This window comes from Larus michahellis, chromosome 5 (assembly GCF_964199755.1).
Source record: "Larus michahellis chromosome 5, bLarMic1.1, whole genome shotgun sequence".
Lineage (NCBI taxonomy): Eukaryota > Metazoa > Chordata > Aves > Charadriiformes > Laridae > Larus > Larus michahellis.
The window spans coordinates 33,098,547-33,115,625 of NC_133900.1; the positions used below are offsets into that span (position 1 = coordinate 33,098,547).

A 17,079-nucleotide genomic window follows, 5' to 3' on the forward strand; every position below is an offset into this window, starting at 1 on the left:
TGTGGTCGATTAGACTACGTTTTATAGATTATAAGTCATGTAAGTTTCTTCAGTGAATTTCTGTTTCACATCTAATAGCTTTACTAGAATTAGGATGGATCTTTTGGAAAAAAAATCTACAAAACTGGACCAAAAATAAATACTTGGCTAATTTATCTCATTAACTACTTGGGTTTTTTGCAGACTTCTGATTTTATAGATTTTCATCCTAGAACAAGCTGTTAAACTGAAAGGTGCTTGTTCATTTTGAAATTGCAGTTTATCAATTAACAAGTGCGTTAATCTGTTCCAAGGAGCTAGGTATAGCCAGAAAATGTAATAAGTGAACAGCAAAACAGGAGTGGTAGCTTGAAACACTCACGCCTTAATACATACTTGTAAAGTGACAGTGTAGATGAGTTCTGAAGTACAAAAGTAAATAAGCATTTGACACCTATTCTGAGGGTCCCTGGTAGTCAATTTAGGAGTTCTGGAAAAAAAAGCAACCCACGTTTCTTTCCCTTTGCATATGTATTAGATTTATTCCAAGACTTCAGGAATAAAATTTTAAAAAACCCTCTGCTTCCCTCTTGTAAGAACCTTGGCAGCATATCAGAGACTGAACCAAAGAGAATCACTTAACATAGAGAACAGTTTATTTTTACCTTGTGCATCTATTAACATTCTTAATGTTCCCAGCAGCTTGAACTGAACAGGGGGCATCTCCGATCTGAGAAATTTCAATACAGCTTCTGCAACACCAGCTGATAGCATCTTTGCCTTATTTACAACTGCATGAATAAAGAACAGGAATGATCTCAAGAACGTTTCTGGAAGATGCAGTTTATTTCCAAGACGGTCTTGAAGCAAATTTTCAGACACACTTTGAAAAACAGCTTGTGAACACAGACTTTAGGAACATGAGTCTGCACTGCCAATAGTGCGTTGTGGGAAAATTTCACATAGGCAAGGGAACTAAAGTGACTAATTAGCTGGGTAACCTCTTACCCACGTCCAATACTTTATACAAACAACACTGTGGCCTGACATGTCTGGAGCCTGTAGTCCTTGTATTGCCCTCCCATAAGCCCCCTTTCATGGAGCTCTTGGAAATACATGTAAGGTGGAAACTTGGTCCAATATTGTACTTAGAAAAAAAAGTACTTATTTCATATTCAAAGTAGTATTTAAGAAGCAGTTCATCACTGAAGCCAGTTATTGCTTGCTCATTTTTTCTGTAACAATATACATTAAAACTTATGTAGGTCTCTGGCAGACACCCCTGGGCACAGGCTCCGGGGAAGCTTGCTGACTGATGGAAGTTTAAATAGAATTACTCACCTGAGAAAGGTAAGGCATACCACTAAAGCTGCTTGGGTTGAGTTATGTATGCATGCTAATTTTTAGAAAGTTATTGTTTGTCAGATCCGAAACAGTAAAATAAGGTTAAACGGATGAAAGACTTATTTTTGGCTTGGTACAAGAAAGCATACACAACTGTTACAGACTTGCTTTGGTTTTATGTGCATGTGCTCTGCCTGTTATGCTTGGGTAATCAAAACTCATATAAATTAGTTTATTAAAAATGACAAGATTAACATTCAGTTCATTGTCTACAAAAAGTATGTAACAGGCTGGCTATTCTAACAGTCTATCTCCAGCTCTAATTTGGGAATTGCTAAAGCCTGAGGAAGTCACAGTAAGATGCAGCATCTCAACAAAGTGAGCACTGCTCTCTGGTGGGGACCCTCAGCTGTGAGAGAGATCTCAAATGAAACAAACAAAAAAAGCAGTGCTCTGGAGAGAAAGGATTGAGAAATCGTATCTGAGGCCTCCACAGCTCCCTGCCTATTACAAAGCTGCCCTTTCCTTGGTGGGGGAGGATACTGTGGGATCAAAGTGGCAAAGGGTGATCAACAGGCCTGTGATGTATATAAAACTGCTGGTCACAACTGCTGTGCAAAAGACATAAAAGCGATGATGGGCCTGAATGAAAAGCGGCAGTCTGACCTGCCTCTAGGACTGTCAGTCAGTTCTCTCACCCTCATCCCCTGGGGGGGTGCAGCAGGAGAAGAGAATTTCACCTTTGGGAAATTAGCGATGCAAAGTGAGGCTTACCAGGAATAGCCAGGTTTCTGAGAGCACTCAGTGCAGCGTGCTGCACCGTTACATTTCCATCCTCCACGTGTCTGTCTAGCAGATCCATCAGCTTTTGGACTATGCCATTATCCACCATATGGATGCAGTTTCCGTCTGTGCGAGATGACACAAGTCACTTGTGAATGGAAGATTATTACTAAGATTTTTACAAGAGCTTTTTAAGAATAGAAGGGTTATTTCCTTGGTCCTTTCTACATTTTATTGTTGCGAATTTGACCACCATCATCAGCAGGAGCTGCAGTGCTCATGACAAATTTAGAAGAGTGATATAAGAAACCCTGAAGAAGGCAGAAATCCCCCATGCCTCTCTAGAAATGTGCAACAGTATTTTTAAACTAGGCTTAATGCATTTCAGGATTGTAAAGTATAAAACTACTGTTATTGCTGTGTAGCGCAAAACCAGCTTTACCGTGACACGCAGCTTTTGTTTATAGCTGTACAGACAGAGCATGATAGAAGGGCACAGAAAATTAACATAAGCTATTATGGCATATTCTTACCATTTCTGGCAAAATTTGCAATAGCCAATGCTCCTGCAAGCTGTAGCTGATGGCTATTGGAAGGAATCCATGAAAGTACTCTTTGGAACACACTGCCTTTTCCTCCTTCAAATAACTTTTGCATGGATTCATCTGGGGTAAAAAGCATAGACAGTCAGCAAGCCAAAGAAATCTTTGTTAGGGCAATTTCTTCTAGCTGTGAAGCTCTGTTGGCTTCACTACAACTAATCCAGTCCTGCAATGTGATGAGAGACAAAATCTGACCCATTAAATGTTAACTGGCAGGTAGCAGGTCCTCTATGTTATTTAAAAAATCAATAAGTAGTAAAATTCAGCAGCCAAACGGCATTACAGGTATCTGCTGTTGCTTTGCAGAAGGTAGTGACACACTGTACTTACCTCCAAGCAATAATAAAACCATAAGATCAGAAGCTGTTTTAAGCTCTGCAATATCATCCTCTTTGTCACTGTCCACAGTCTTCTGGACGATCTCAAGTAAGCACTCCACCAAGCCTGCTTCAACCAGCTGCAGTTTAATGACATCTGAAGAACAGCATGGACAAATAGGAGTCAGAATCATGACTTGTAGTACATCTGTTGTACATGCACGCAGGACACACGATGAAAAGAAGCAGTGATGTCAATGGTTTCATTGACAGCTTGTGTAGATAAAACTGCAACTTTTATTATTTTAAATTCTCAGGGCCAACTTCTGTTGTTACTATTCACCTACCAGGCACTCCCCTAGCCCTGGACTGCCTTTAGAGCACAACTATATGCTGAAGCTGTATGGAGCTCCTCTTCATTCCTCAAAAATGAGGGTATTTCTCTACAGCAAACTTCTGGCATCTCAGTCATCACGCAGCAGACTCATAAGGGCTGTGCCGTGTTTGGGCTTTCCAAAGACTTTCTCAACTATGGTGCAGAACAAACTTAGTGTTTTTTTTTTTTTCTTCTATTTCATGTACAGAAGAGCTCCTGACTTCACTAAGACATGCAAATGTAAAATACAGAACTTCTTGATGAAATCTCAGAGCAAGTAATCACCCATTTTTTTTTAGCTGAGCCAAGATTTCTGCCAGCAGGAGTACAGTAAGGCCAAATCTAAAAGGCTGGGTTGGGAGAGAAATTTGTTATGACGAAAAACTGGCAAGTGAGGAGGAAAAATCATTTCTTAGGTATTGGCAACAAGGCTCAATAGAGAAGGTGATAAACATGTTTTTCAGGTGGTGAAATAGGACTTTGGAGCAACACTTTTGCTGTTATATCTACCATGCAATCTTTAACAGATTTTTCCCTGTGAACTTGGAGCTGGGAATCTTCTTTGCATGCCAGAACTCCCTTTCTGGAATGGCAGGTCATCTGGGAATGGCAGGTCATCTGATGCTGGTTATGTCTTTGTTGTGTGAAAGTGATTCTGGTAGTTTTTGCATGCTGATTTTAGAAAGCAGTTGCAAACCTCTGCAGAAATACGCAAACAAATGGATTTCTCTTAGCTTTCTGCAGGAAATGTTTTTTTAACAATGAGTTTAACCTGAGTTAAAATACTTTTAAAGGCCAAAGCTTTGGAAACATTTTTTTCATATAGTTTACAAGCGGCAGCTGGGTGAGGAGAAGTTTTCTACCTCTGGTGAAGGATGTGACTGACTCTCAGTTTCCTGTTGTCACTAGACTTTTTGCCTGAGTGAAATCCATTGTTCCTCTAAGAGTGGCTGACCTTCTCATGAACTTTGTTAGGGAATGCAAAATATCCTATTGGGATTTTTTAAATAGGTACTTTTGCACTGAGGTACTTTAAAAAATAGAGAGTTCCCTTAGTTACAGAATACCAGGTTGCAGGTGTGCTGTGATTTGAAATATAAATTGCTACACCAGTGTCCTTAACAACAAAACAAAACAAAAAACCAACTCAAAAAACCCCAACCACCAAAATCCAGGCTCTGCAAATACTTCATTTAGATGTTTTTCCCTGATGACCTATTGCTAATTATCTACAATCAGAAGCATTTAAAAAATACAAGCACAGTGAACTCACTTAAGTATGCCTTGAATCCACAGTGGAAGAGTTCAGCTGACTACCTCATAACATGCAAGCACCTGAGTTATGGTCAGCAGCAGTAAACTTTTATCAAATTTTATTGTGACTATAAAACATAGTCTAAGAAAAATGAAGCACTTGAACTGAAACGTGTCAAACTCACAAAAGGTTGGACCCAATTCTGCGTCAGTCTCCACGGATGGAACTATCTTAGAGCAACTTGTTAGTTATTATGTAATAAATGTTTTTTACATACCACTTAAAATAAAAGACAAAATAACTTTTTAAATTGAGGTAAAAATTTATCTTGATTTATATTATGTAAAACAGACACAGACAGAGTGTGTGTATACATCAGATTAGGATAAAACCTAAATCATTAGACTTCACCATCTATCTAAAAATTTATTCCATTCAAACAAGCTTTAATGCTGAGGTGATTAAAACAAGGTTATAGAGCCATCAACTACTGTGATGTCTTCCATACTCAAACTGCTTCCCACTTCAGTCCAGCTCCGCCTGTTAACTCATTTCTTCATTTCCCTGAAGGGCAGACGGTAGATTATACAAACCACCGAGAACTCATTTGGGAGGAACATCCCGGGGGCGTGATCGGGCACACATCACTTCCCGCATTGGCTTGAGCAGTGAATGAAACTCAAAAGTCTCCTGGGCCTTCCCGGTGCTGCCATAATATACGCTACCAAACACTCAAATTAAGCTTATGTGATCTCTCAATGAACAGTAGGGGGAGAGCGTCCTGCTCTTAGCTCTGCAATTAACATGCCCCTTGCAAAAATATGTCCATAGGAAATGGAACTGCCAGTGGTTCTGAGATCCCAGGAAATGACGTAATGACTGACGTTCTGATGCTGTAACAGACTATGAACTCTTGAGCCAGCGTTTTGCAGACAAATGTTGTACAGCCCTATAAAAAGCAGCTTTTGATATTCCCACTGCAGGTACATGGAAATAAAATGTAACATAATCATATACAGAGTGAATCAGCGGTGGACTTGCCATCAACTATTTGTTGGCTCCTGTCATATGCTCAGACAATTAAGACCTATTCAATTCATATGAAACTGTCATCACAAGGATCAATCATGGTGGCTTCTGAACGAGACGCAGCCAGTTATTCGGCATTTAGTCCCTGAAACAGACACCAATATACCAAAACACGTATTCTCACCGTTTTCTGCCAGGGGAGCCAAAACTTCAAAAATCATCTCTTTTTTATCATGCTCTATTTGCTTCTTGAACAGTTTCACAAGCTCTTCAGCAATGTTTGTGTAGGCAAACTGCTCTTTACTTGACTCTGTGAAGCAAAAGAAAAATTCAGTATCAAGTCAACAAACCACATCAAAAGGTAGGACTATTTTTTTCTCTTTATTACTAGGTTTATTCAGTAAGATGACTAATAGTGCTCTTCACAGACAAGAACAACAGACTCGTGCTTGTCACTAAATGAAAAGAAAAATACTTTAAAATAAATGTACTGACCTGAATTAATTATGATTAAGGCTGTTAAAAATATATAAATATATGATCAAGGCTGCTCGGGCTGTTTCTGCCCAACAGAACTAAAGGTAGCTATAGAAACAGTAACATTACGAAAAATAGATATTAAGTCTTGGATTGCCCTCAGCTTAACAGGAAGACTAACAGATTATATATTGCATTTTCTACGGGAGAGATGAAGAGTTGTACTGAATGCTGTAGTATTTATGTGGTTTCACGATGGTGACATTTCCTTTGAAATCTGTGCGTGGCTGTTGCAGGGCCATTTCATACTGCACAGAAAGCATAAAGCAGCTTTACAGATAGGCTAGCTCGCTACCAGGAGGTTAGCCAGCAGATAATAGTTCTTCAAATGTAGATTCAACAAAAGCATCTCTTACCCCATTGCCTGTATCTTATTCCTCCTCACTGGCAGTATTACAGGGCATGCAGGTGGTAGGGCTGGTGTTGTGCATTCTCCAGTTGCCTCCTCCTAAGGGCCATCTGTACTTAGAAAACCTTCCAGCACCTTTGCTACTGCTCTAATGGATGGTTAGGGATTATTTTAACGTAAAATTGATGCCGAGGGGAAAACTGGGGAAATGCATGAACTGCAGCCCTAGACTCTTTTGTGCACATCCCATTATTGTTTTCTCTCACTATGCATGCCTGCACAGCATATTCTAAGTGGATTTTTGACCTTTCCAGTATTTTTAAAAGCAGAACCATCACACTCTGTATTGGGGTTTTGCCCTGCTTTGAAACAGAATAAGAGTTCATATAATGCTTCTCAGGGGATCTGTAGAATGCAGTTGTCTTTAAGTGATGAAAAATGACAACCTGACAACAAAATACCCTAAAGTTACAAGGCAAAAATAAAATATTACCGTTACAATGTGATTGACTAAGCTATTGCTTAAGGGAGATTACAGTATTACAAGCTAAATTAATTTTGTGCCAATCTTAAAGAACGAGCATCTTTTCAGTGTATGGGAACAGGAAGGGAAGCAGCTGCTGTTAAGCTGCTTTCCCATGGCTCTTACTCAACTGGACAAAGCTGGATATTTCCAAGGAGGGAAAGGAAATGTAGTTCTCAGTGGAGATACCATTTATTATATTAATATCCTTGTGGGTTTAGTTGCATTTTAGCACTAGAATTTCCGCTATATGACTCGTATTATACTTTCTGCTGTGCAGACACAATATGTAGTGCCCATCTTGAAGATCTCCGATTCCTTCATTTCTTTACTGCTGTTTTGATGCCCCTTTCTGTTGTTGTTTTGTTAAGTAGACTTGTCTGCTATAGGCAAAGGTATTATGCGTGTGATGAGACTATACTAGATAACATAATATTCTCTCTGGCCTTGAAATCTACTAACTTAGGACAGTTGTGAATAACTTCAGGCCACCAAATAGTACAAACTCACAGATATATTTTTCATATTTTGAACTGCTGAATCTTCTTAGAAATACAGAATGATATCTGTAACTGCTATAGTGTCGTACTCCAGTGCAACACCCCTAAAACTTCACCAAATAGGTTAGGAAAAGAACAGCAACGGAAACCATGGGTCCTAACAAACTGTTGGTTTCCACTTTGTGGAATTCAACTGAAAACTAATCCACTTGCAAAGTCAGTGGATCAATGTGGGACCACAAACTTCAATTTAAATGAAGCTGTAATGAACGTCTACAGCTTAGTAGTGTGCATGGTTTATACATGCAAGTATTTAGTCTGGAACATGTTAAAACTCTACACCTAAAAGAATATTCTATAGGCAGATTTATGTACTGTGCCTGTCTCAGTTTCATTCAGTGATTTCTGTGAGCCAAATTATACCAATATAACTTTGTGGAGCTACACCAGGACACATTATTTATATTATTAATAAATAATTCAGAGTAAGTAGCAGCGCTCAGGAAATACTGTTTAGATGATTTAAAATGGGCTTAGTTGCATTGAAGAACGTTAACATAAAACATAAGGTTGTACTAAGTACCCAAATAAATTTCAGTTTCTGAAGGGAAAAAAAAAGAAAGAGACAGCTATAGATTTTAGAGACAATATGCAGAAATTGCTTGCCTTAAATTTTAAATGTACCAAAAGGAATGGAACAAGCATCAGTGCAAGGCTTTTGTCAGTCTCAAGATTTAACTTTATGAAAACTGGATGTAAATTTGAGAATAATATTGTGGACTTACCAAGTTCTGCTAAATTGCCAAATGCAACAAGGCACATCTCTGTCAGAGCTGCATTTTGGCAATGTATACCCAACAATTTCACTAATGTAGGAATAACACCCATATTGATAAGCTGTGACTGCAGGGTATCTACATAAAAAGAAAGTGCAACAGTGAGTTAGCATTTCTGTTTGTAGTACTATTCTTTAAAGCAAAAAAACACTTTTCACACAAAGCAAATTCTAGGCTAAGCAGCATTAAAACGTCTGTCTCCTCTACTCTTCTACACTAGGATCTGGTCCAGACTTGGGATATGGACTCATAATTCCCCCTGCCCCTGGCAATGGGACCTATTCCCAGAAATATTCCCTCCTGATATGGTCACAGGGTATAATGGATTACGCAGCTACTGATAATTTTGTGCTTATCAGGTTCCTAGTACATGTTGGGTTTGATTCTGAGCTCACTGAGACTAGCTGACTGAAGTCAAACAAAACTACGTTTTGTGAAATAATTATTTATCTGAGAGCATGTTCCTATATACTGTTTTCCCTTAAAGGTCAAAACTGGAAAATTAAAATTAGAATGAATATAAACTGGCACTGAAATAAACATGAAAAGTTTTATAAACACAGGAAGTCACAATGTAGATTATGAGGAGCTTGAGAAAAAAGAAAGTTTAATAAAGACAAAAAAATGGAAGGTTTAAGAAAAGTCCTTAGAAGCCATTCTGATAATTTCTTGCATAGGATGAAAGTTTATAGTATTTACAAGTAAGAAAGTTATTGCTCCTAGATGTCTGCAAATAGAAAGATGCTTTGATGGTTAGGCAGAAACATGATTGTTTTAAAGGATTATTTATAACGATATTTCTTATACATTTTACCTATAACATAGCAAAGAAGAAAAACATTGTTTCACAGTTGAATAGAAGGAAGCAGACATGAACACACCAGATGTTATTTAGTAATTTTCCTAAGCATCTTTTTTTCTGTGTTTCTAAGCACTTTAACTACATTTAAGTGTTACACACTCAAAAGACAAGGATCCAAAGCCCAGTGAATTCAAGAGGATTGTTATTACTTCATTCAGCTTTGGGTCACGACCTACCCGGGAATTAATTTTATCTTTTTTAAAAGGAATTTACTCTGAGCAACTGAAATCAGTTGGAGTTTTTATACTTGTTGGATCAGAGCCATAAAAATCGCAGATTTTTACAGGGAGATAAAAACACATTACAACTTAAGTCTAGCAAATTCAGTATCTTCTCATGCTCTTGGAAAACTCTTTGCCTTCCAGATACTGCTGAGTGTGTGTGAAATCTTCATATAATAAAAACTGTGAAAAGGTTCTGGAATGTTTAGTTAATCTATGTTAATTATTATAAAAGTATTCTACAATGATCAATTTGGTACACTAAGTAAATGGCATAGTTATTACAGGTTATTAGGGATGAGCAGGAATCCTTATGGCTTGACATCTTTAATAAAGCTGTATTACTTACCAGTAACTGAATTTCCTTTGTTTTGGGGGGGAGGGGTGGGGGCGGTTTACCTCTTCCACAGATTCATGGTCTTTAGAGAAATTTATGATAACGCCATGACAGACATCAAAGAGCTGTTGAAGTTGTCAAATTTCAGGTAAGTACAAATTGCACTAGCGCATGCATTGAATGCCATTTTACCTCCGGCAGATGTGTGAGTCACTACCGTACCCTCCTACTTTATTCCAAACTGACTGTAAAAATCTATCTCTGAGTAGGAAAATTGTGGAGGGGGAGCTAGAATGGTTCTGTGGAGAAAATGATCATGTAGGAGAACTCAAGTTACTGGTAAATAATCTGTTTTTGTCCTTGGTTTGTGATTGTCCCCTGCAGACACTTAAAAATTCTGAAGGAAAAATGGTAGTCATGGAGAGTAGGAGAACAACGACACAAACCACAAATGCCATACAAAATTATGTGGAAAGAAATTGCTTTGTTACTAGACTATGCCTTTAGTGACTCTAAAATCACTTTATCCAAGTGTAATGGACAAAAAGACAATTAATCTCTATGGGCTTCATTTGGCAAAGCATTCTGACATCAGAAACGTAAACTCTCTATTTTAAGCACGGCTTTTTTTCTGCTGTCTCTTTCTTAATACAAAATATATAAAAAGTGCAGAGGAGAAGACGAGTCGAAAAAGGGAAACCATATCCATCTTTGAAAGGTAACAGGAATCTTAAGAGCCAAATAGAAGGATATATTGTTGTTCAAGAGAGCATGGAGCGCACTGATTAAAGGTCTCCAGAATTCCCATGTAGGAAAAAGGGAAAAAGAAAATATACCAAGAAAGAACAATTGTACTGGGTCAAAGGTCAGGCCTTACACCTGACTGCATACCAGTCTCATTTCCCTGGAGTAGAAGGATGGCACCTGAGCACAGGAATGGTCTGCAGTGGTAGGGAGGGGATTAGAGAATTGCCAATAAGGTAAATATTGATGTGTTGACCACAGTAAAGGAAAGGATAAATTTTCTCCTCCGCCAAAGACAGGACAACCCTGTGAGTCACAAAGCTGCATAGGAGGCAAAACCTTTGAAAATAAAAGGCTACCAGCAGCTATTTGCTATGTTTATACATAAGCCTGGGCTTGCCATACAAATTCTGAACTCGTCATTTACATCTGTATTACCACCAATAGGAGACTCTTTCTCTAGTGAATGCAAGGGCAAAGAAGAAGTTTAAGAGAAAAGTATTAGGCTTCTCATTTGTATGGAGACCCACAGCACTTTTTAGTTCAGAGAAATTAAAAACATCTAAGTGGCTGAGTCTTAGCTGAAGGACTGACAGCAGTTCTCAGGCTCTCCTATGAAAGACTGGGTAACTTGGAGTAACTGTGTGTCTCAGCCTTTCATTGCAGGAGGTGCTAAGGTCCTACTAGAGCAGGAGACAAATTCAGGGGACACATGCATCTATCCTACAAGCAGTTGCCTGACACGGGACTAAAGTGAGCCATGAAGCCAGGCAACACCGTGTCTCAGCATGAAACAGCATTTCTATCAGCTTCCTAAGCAGAACTTTATGCATAGTGAGCAGGAAGCATGAAAAACTGAATGCCTCTTTTGGATTTATGACCAAAAGCCACAAAAGAAATTCTCTCAGATTTTACACTACTATCACATGTTGCACTAGTAAGATGCCTCTGTGTTCTCTTGGGGTGAAAAGCACTGACAGTGATGCTGTACAGATGCATATACAGGTAGATAAAAGGCAATCAATACATGCGCCAGCACAAAGAATTACCTACCGAAAACTTGAATTTCAATGGCTCCATGTCCTTCGATGACACACATGGAAACTCCAAAGAGTAAGATCTGGGGAGAATATCCCAAATTGAGAACTTTATTGGGGGCATTTGAGTTTAAAATGCTGATTTAGGCTAGCTCATGATTTTGGACAGAACTTCAGAAAACAACTAGTCATTTTGTGTTTCATCAGTAACTGTGATTATAATGCTAAAGGAAAACTTGTTTTGTACAAATTGGCTGCATAATTTCATACCCTAGAGAAACCTGCTTGCAATCCCCACATCTTTGTTAAATCATCCTATAACATATAAGTGATTGTATTGATTATCTCACTATCATAAGAAACATACTTTTTATCTGCTTTTACATGCTTTAGGTTACTTTGCATTTGTATATTTAGGTCTTGAAAGCATGCTAGACATCTTTAGCTGTGATGTAAATGAAACAAAACCCACGGAAAGCATGAAAATTAACAAAGGTAAGTCTTAGAAGGAAGCATTACTGAAACATTGCTGTTAGACCATAATAATGGTGCCATAATTCTCCCTTTTTATTTCTTGTGTATAGCTTTTGCAGATGGTAAACAGTGCAAATCAGTCCCCAACATTCATTCCAGTCGCTAAGAGTTTTGTGAGAATAGGAAAGGCTTGGCAGCTGTATGCTTTAACATCAGAATGTTACATTTTACAAAAGCGCTGAAGGAAAGACAACCTCGACAGACTGAAGTTTAATATGAAATGAGATGAGGAAGCAATCTATAGACATAATAAGTTTTATCTATATATATATGCCTATATATAAACATACGTATACTTTCACAAAATGTATCCAATTAACTTTTGATCTCCAATTTGACTACGTAATAAGCCAATTGGCCTACTTCTTCCACCATTTCTGCATTTCTTTAAAAATGCTTTCATGGTTTGTTTTATAAATCTCAAGAAATAATTAGCTACCTTGCAGACTGATTCCATTAACTTGTAAATAGTCTTCACTCACAGGATTATGAGGTCAGCAAAATAACCACTCATGTGACTAACTCTTTTACGTGAGTGTTTGCATACGTTTATTAGTTTAATTAGATTAGTTATTAGTTTTTCACTCTTTATCCAAGCCTGCTTTGCCTCTTGCTCTTAAGCAGATTCATAGATACACAGAGACTATATGTAATGATACTAGTCTTAAGAATGGGAGATGCACAACAACATACTGAACTCACTGAAAGGTGCCCAAACAGCAGCTTTAAGCATGGGTGCTCTGTACCCCAAATTAAATTTGCATAGCTTGACAAAGAAAGATTATAGACTTCTGTCAAGATGTGCTTCTTTTGGGATTAAGCTATGAGCGCAAACATTCGCAAACGTGTGACACGTTTGTTTCATTCCTACCCATAACTGCAACTCTGCATTTTAAGAACTAATAAGGGAAAGCAGGGATGAGCTACTTGTGTTTGATTGAATTTGGGTAGTAAAATACGATTATGACAGAGAGTCAAGATAATCTGGTCTGAAGTCAAAGGGATGTGTCCCATCAGAAAAAACCTCTGATTTCTAGCAACTCTATTAAAAATTGATATTCTTTTTTGGTAAGCTTAAAAGAGCTGCAAGATATGCCAAAGCAGTATTTGTTCTGTGACTAATGAAATGATAAGATACCTAGGAGGCAAAGGAAGAACTGAGAGACAGCAAGGCAAAAATAATTCCTGAACACAAGCAGATGGCACGAGAACCTTGTAAACGGAATCTTAGTTTTAAAGCTTAGACAACAGTGTTATGACTGGAGTTACAATTGCAAGCTGAATGTCCAGAATAGGGATTAGATACAAGAATGCTCCATTAATTTGCTCTGTTTAGGGGAAGAAAATATTACTTGTAGCTGTTCTTTAGTTGCCATTTTTTGCAAAACTCATGTGTGATAATGCTAATTCAAAAACTTGAAGTACTCAAGAATTAGTCTCTCATTAAAAAAATAAGGTAGTTGATAGCTATTAAAAATAAAGTAGTAGCTATTGGAAAAAGAGGGCAATTAGTTGACTGGGAATTACGGCTGTTTAGAACCAAATAAAACAATTTATGTACTCTTTGTTCATAAAATGCTAAGGATTAGAAAATATTAGAGTGTTCACAGATAATTAGATGCAGCTAAGAACCCAATGTGCTGTAATCATCCTTATCTGGATAGCTAGTGCAACTTAAAAGAGTGCAAGTCATTAAAAGCTGTAAAGAAATCTTCAAAGTCCCCACCTGTAATTTTTGTAACATAGCATGCTAAGCAGGAAAAGATTACAGAAACAAGAGAAGAGAAGGCAGAAGTGCTATTTCAAAGACTGAAACACTTCCTTCTTACATTTCCAATATTTTGTCTTTTATTTTTGTCCAATTTGTTTCCATAACTACTGACAAAGCAATCTGGGACTCTAGGCTGCAATCCCATACTCCTCATCCTTCAGCAAAACCAATGCAGTGTTTATCTTCTCCATAAGTAACGTGGGACCAAGCCTTTGCAAGTAAATCCTGAAAATGGTATCTGATAATCTGTGAGCACAATTAACTGTCAGGACAAACTGAGTTTTCATGTTTAACAACAGGTCATCAAAGAATTGCATTTACTCAGAATATTATCCACCTAATGCTGCAATATGTGGAAGTAAGTGGTTGTCTTGGGCTCATATGTGACATTGACTGATGTTCTGAAAATTTACGATGGTCTGCAGGTGATATTTTTAGAGTAGCTCACAACTATGGTCCAATTTTACTTGTGTCTCTTAAAACAAAACTGGCAAAACAGGCCACCTACAGGTCTCTCCATGTATATCCGGCAGGTAGATAACTGAGTTTTCTTCTAAAAATTTAATCCTCTACTTATTTTTTTTAATATTGATTCAGCAGATTATTTGGGGTTTAATTAAGGGTTGCCCCAGTCAGTGGGCAAATTCACAATGGAACTGCAGGACACAAGTTTTACACAGCATACCCATGAGTGCTGGGCCTACCAAAAGGCCTTTTCTCATGGAGACCACCAAGTATGTGGGGTAAGGTGAGGGTTTGGGAAGCTCCCAGCAATCCTCCCTGATGTGATGGTAGGACAGAAGGGTGGTGTGCACCCAGATCCAGGAGCTGGGAATAGTCCTGCATTTTTCACTTCTGACACTGCTTTGGTGGCTCCTGTGAATGTTGCCTCAATTCGTTAGTTCGGGTGCGATGAGAGATGTCATTTAGCAGAGTAGAGAGCAGGTAGTGAATCCTCCTCATTGTCACTGAACTACACAACTGCTTTATTGATTGCATCAGAATAAGCTATCTCACTAGATGGAATGAGTCATTTATTCAATGTTCGTAACAGTTAAACTGTTCAGAAGCTGCTTGTTGGAGAGATTTATCTCATAATTAGTTTTCCTAGGGAAGATCTGCTGGGAGCTTGGTCACTGAAGCAAAACTGATACAGTATCTCTACACAGCGCTTTTGGACTGGTCTGTCCTGAGCTACCAAATATACTGGATGCTCATTAGTCTTAATACAGAGGATTTTGGTAGCTTAGAAGTGAGAATATCTATTTGCTCCAAATATTTTAACAAATAAAGAAAATACAGAAAATACAAAATTCCATACGATATGGAATGTAATAAAATGTGACGCTCATGCAGACATCAAGCAAAACAGTTGCTGAAAATATACGAAATAAAGGAAATAGAAAGTTATTATTTGGAGAAGAAGGAAGAAGTAAACAAGTATTCCTAGATAATACTAGGAAAAGAGGAGAAAAAACAAATGCAAGAACAAGAGAAAGAGATGAGATGCATACAACAGTGATATTTGGAGCTGGGTACATAACACTAAGAGCAGGAGTTCCAGAGAGATGCTACAGAAAACACATAAGGGAACTATGCTAGAAGACATGATAAAGCAGATCAAAAATTTATACAGTAAAGGTAAAAAAAATAAAAAAATAAAAAAATTAAGCCTATGGACCATTCTGAAAAGTAGAAGAGTTTCAGGGACGTAGATTTGGAAAGTGAGTTACAGCAAGTGATAACTCTAAGGATATGGTGAGCAGCTAATAAAGAAGCTATTTCTTCCTAAGCTAAAACACTATAATTCAGGAAATTGGCATGATCAAAGAAACAATGTGATTAGCTAACTACATTTTCAATTTGTGCCATTACAAGTCAGGAGAACAGCCTCTATTTAGCTTTCCTCATTTATCCCAATTTTCCTAGAGATTGAAATTTTGAAAAACTTGGAAATACGTGAATACCGTCAATGTGTGAGTGCTTTGGCATATTACCACACTTGCGTGCAGAAAAGCACATTTCTACAACTAATGTAGATCACTATTTTCTTACCCTCCGTGGTCAAGGATTTCTCGTTTAAGATACTATCTTGTGCTTTTATCCCAGCCCCTAAACATCTCCGTTTAATGGGATAAAGAACATAAACTTATAATTTGTAGACACAGAAGAGTGTTGAACATACGCATAAAGTATTCCCCATCTATCTTAGAAGGAAGTAACATGTGGGTTTATATACATTTCACAAGGAGAAAAATGACTAAGGAAAACTGGCATATATACCCCCAAATTGTCACCAAGGCAACATTGCCTGCCTGCAACAAATTAGTCTTACGGTGTTGTTTGATATTAGATGAAAAAGAGAGGACTTCTAGTTTACTTCTGTAAATCTATTTTTTTTTTCCTAAGGTCTATGATACATCTCCATGTATTAGACAAAGAAATAAATTCCAGAAATTGATTTTAAAACTTTATACAATATGCTATACGGAATTGCATGAGAAAGATATCTAGTATTTTTGGAAACATAACTTTACTGAAAATTCTGTGTTTGAAATGATCTTTTCAGAATAACTTAGTGTTAGTATCCACAATGTAAACCTACAGTTGACTTTAACTTTTATCTTTTTTCTTTTTTTGATGGGGTTGTTCTCTTGGTAGACATAAAGCAAATTTTCGGTGTTGTTTACCATTCTCATTGCTATAGTTCATCAGCATGCCACAAAAGACAGTCAAGAGCTTCTCACTGGCTGGATCTGTTTTACTGCACAGTGACCTTATATGGTCTACTACAATATGTGCACCACCTGCACGGTCAACTGCGTTCCTGCCCTCATCTGTAAAACAAAGAGTTACATTAAAAAAAAAAATGAAACCAAAACCCACCGAAGAGTCCCAAACATAACAGTAATCATACAAAATGAAGCTTTTAAACAGAGTGAAGTCGTTCCTCCAGTGTTGTGAACTTCATCTAGAGAGATGCTTGAGGGCCAGCTTTTAGTGTAACAGAGCTAGGAAAGTGAAAATACCTACAACAAAAGGGATTAACCACCTGGCACTAATACCTTTGTAAAGAAGTTCAGTGTTTGAGGCAGAGCTGCTGCAGCCGATAAATAATATTCTGAAGATACACTGGATTTTGC

At 37.8% G+C, this 17,079-nt stretch overlaps 1 protein-coding gene across 6 annotated transcripts in view; it reads right to left on the bottom strand.

Annotated features, from left to right (window-relative positions):
• Positions 1-17,079, bottom strand: part of RAP1GDS1 (Rap1 GTPase-GDP dissociation stimulator 1) — a 102,607-nt gene that overhangs the window by 9,816 nt on the left and 75,712 nt on the right. For 3 of the 6 annotated variants that reach the window (XM_074589511.1, XM_074589510.1, XM_074589515.1), the window contains exons 5-11: positions 16,627-16,773; positions 8,380-8,508; positions 5,870-5,995; positions 3,039-3,182; positions 2,640-2,771; positions 2,098-2,232; positions 645-770 (exon numbers count right to left, since the gene is read on the bottom strand). In XM_074589511.1, the coding sequence (XP_074445612.1) occupies positions 645-770; positions 2,098-2,232; positions 2,640-2,771; positions 3,039-3,182; positions 5,870-5,995; positions 8,380-8,508; positions 16,627-16,773 (939 nt within the window). The remainder of the gene's footprint in view (positions 1-644; positions 771-2,097; positions 2,233-2,639; positions 2,772-3,038; positions 3,183-5,869; positions 5,996-8,379; positions 8,509-16,626; positions 16,774-17,079) is intronic. The other 3 variants (XM_074589514.1, XM_074589516.1, XM_074589513.1) reach the window with 1 other exon arrangement.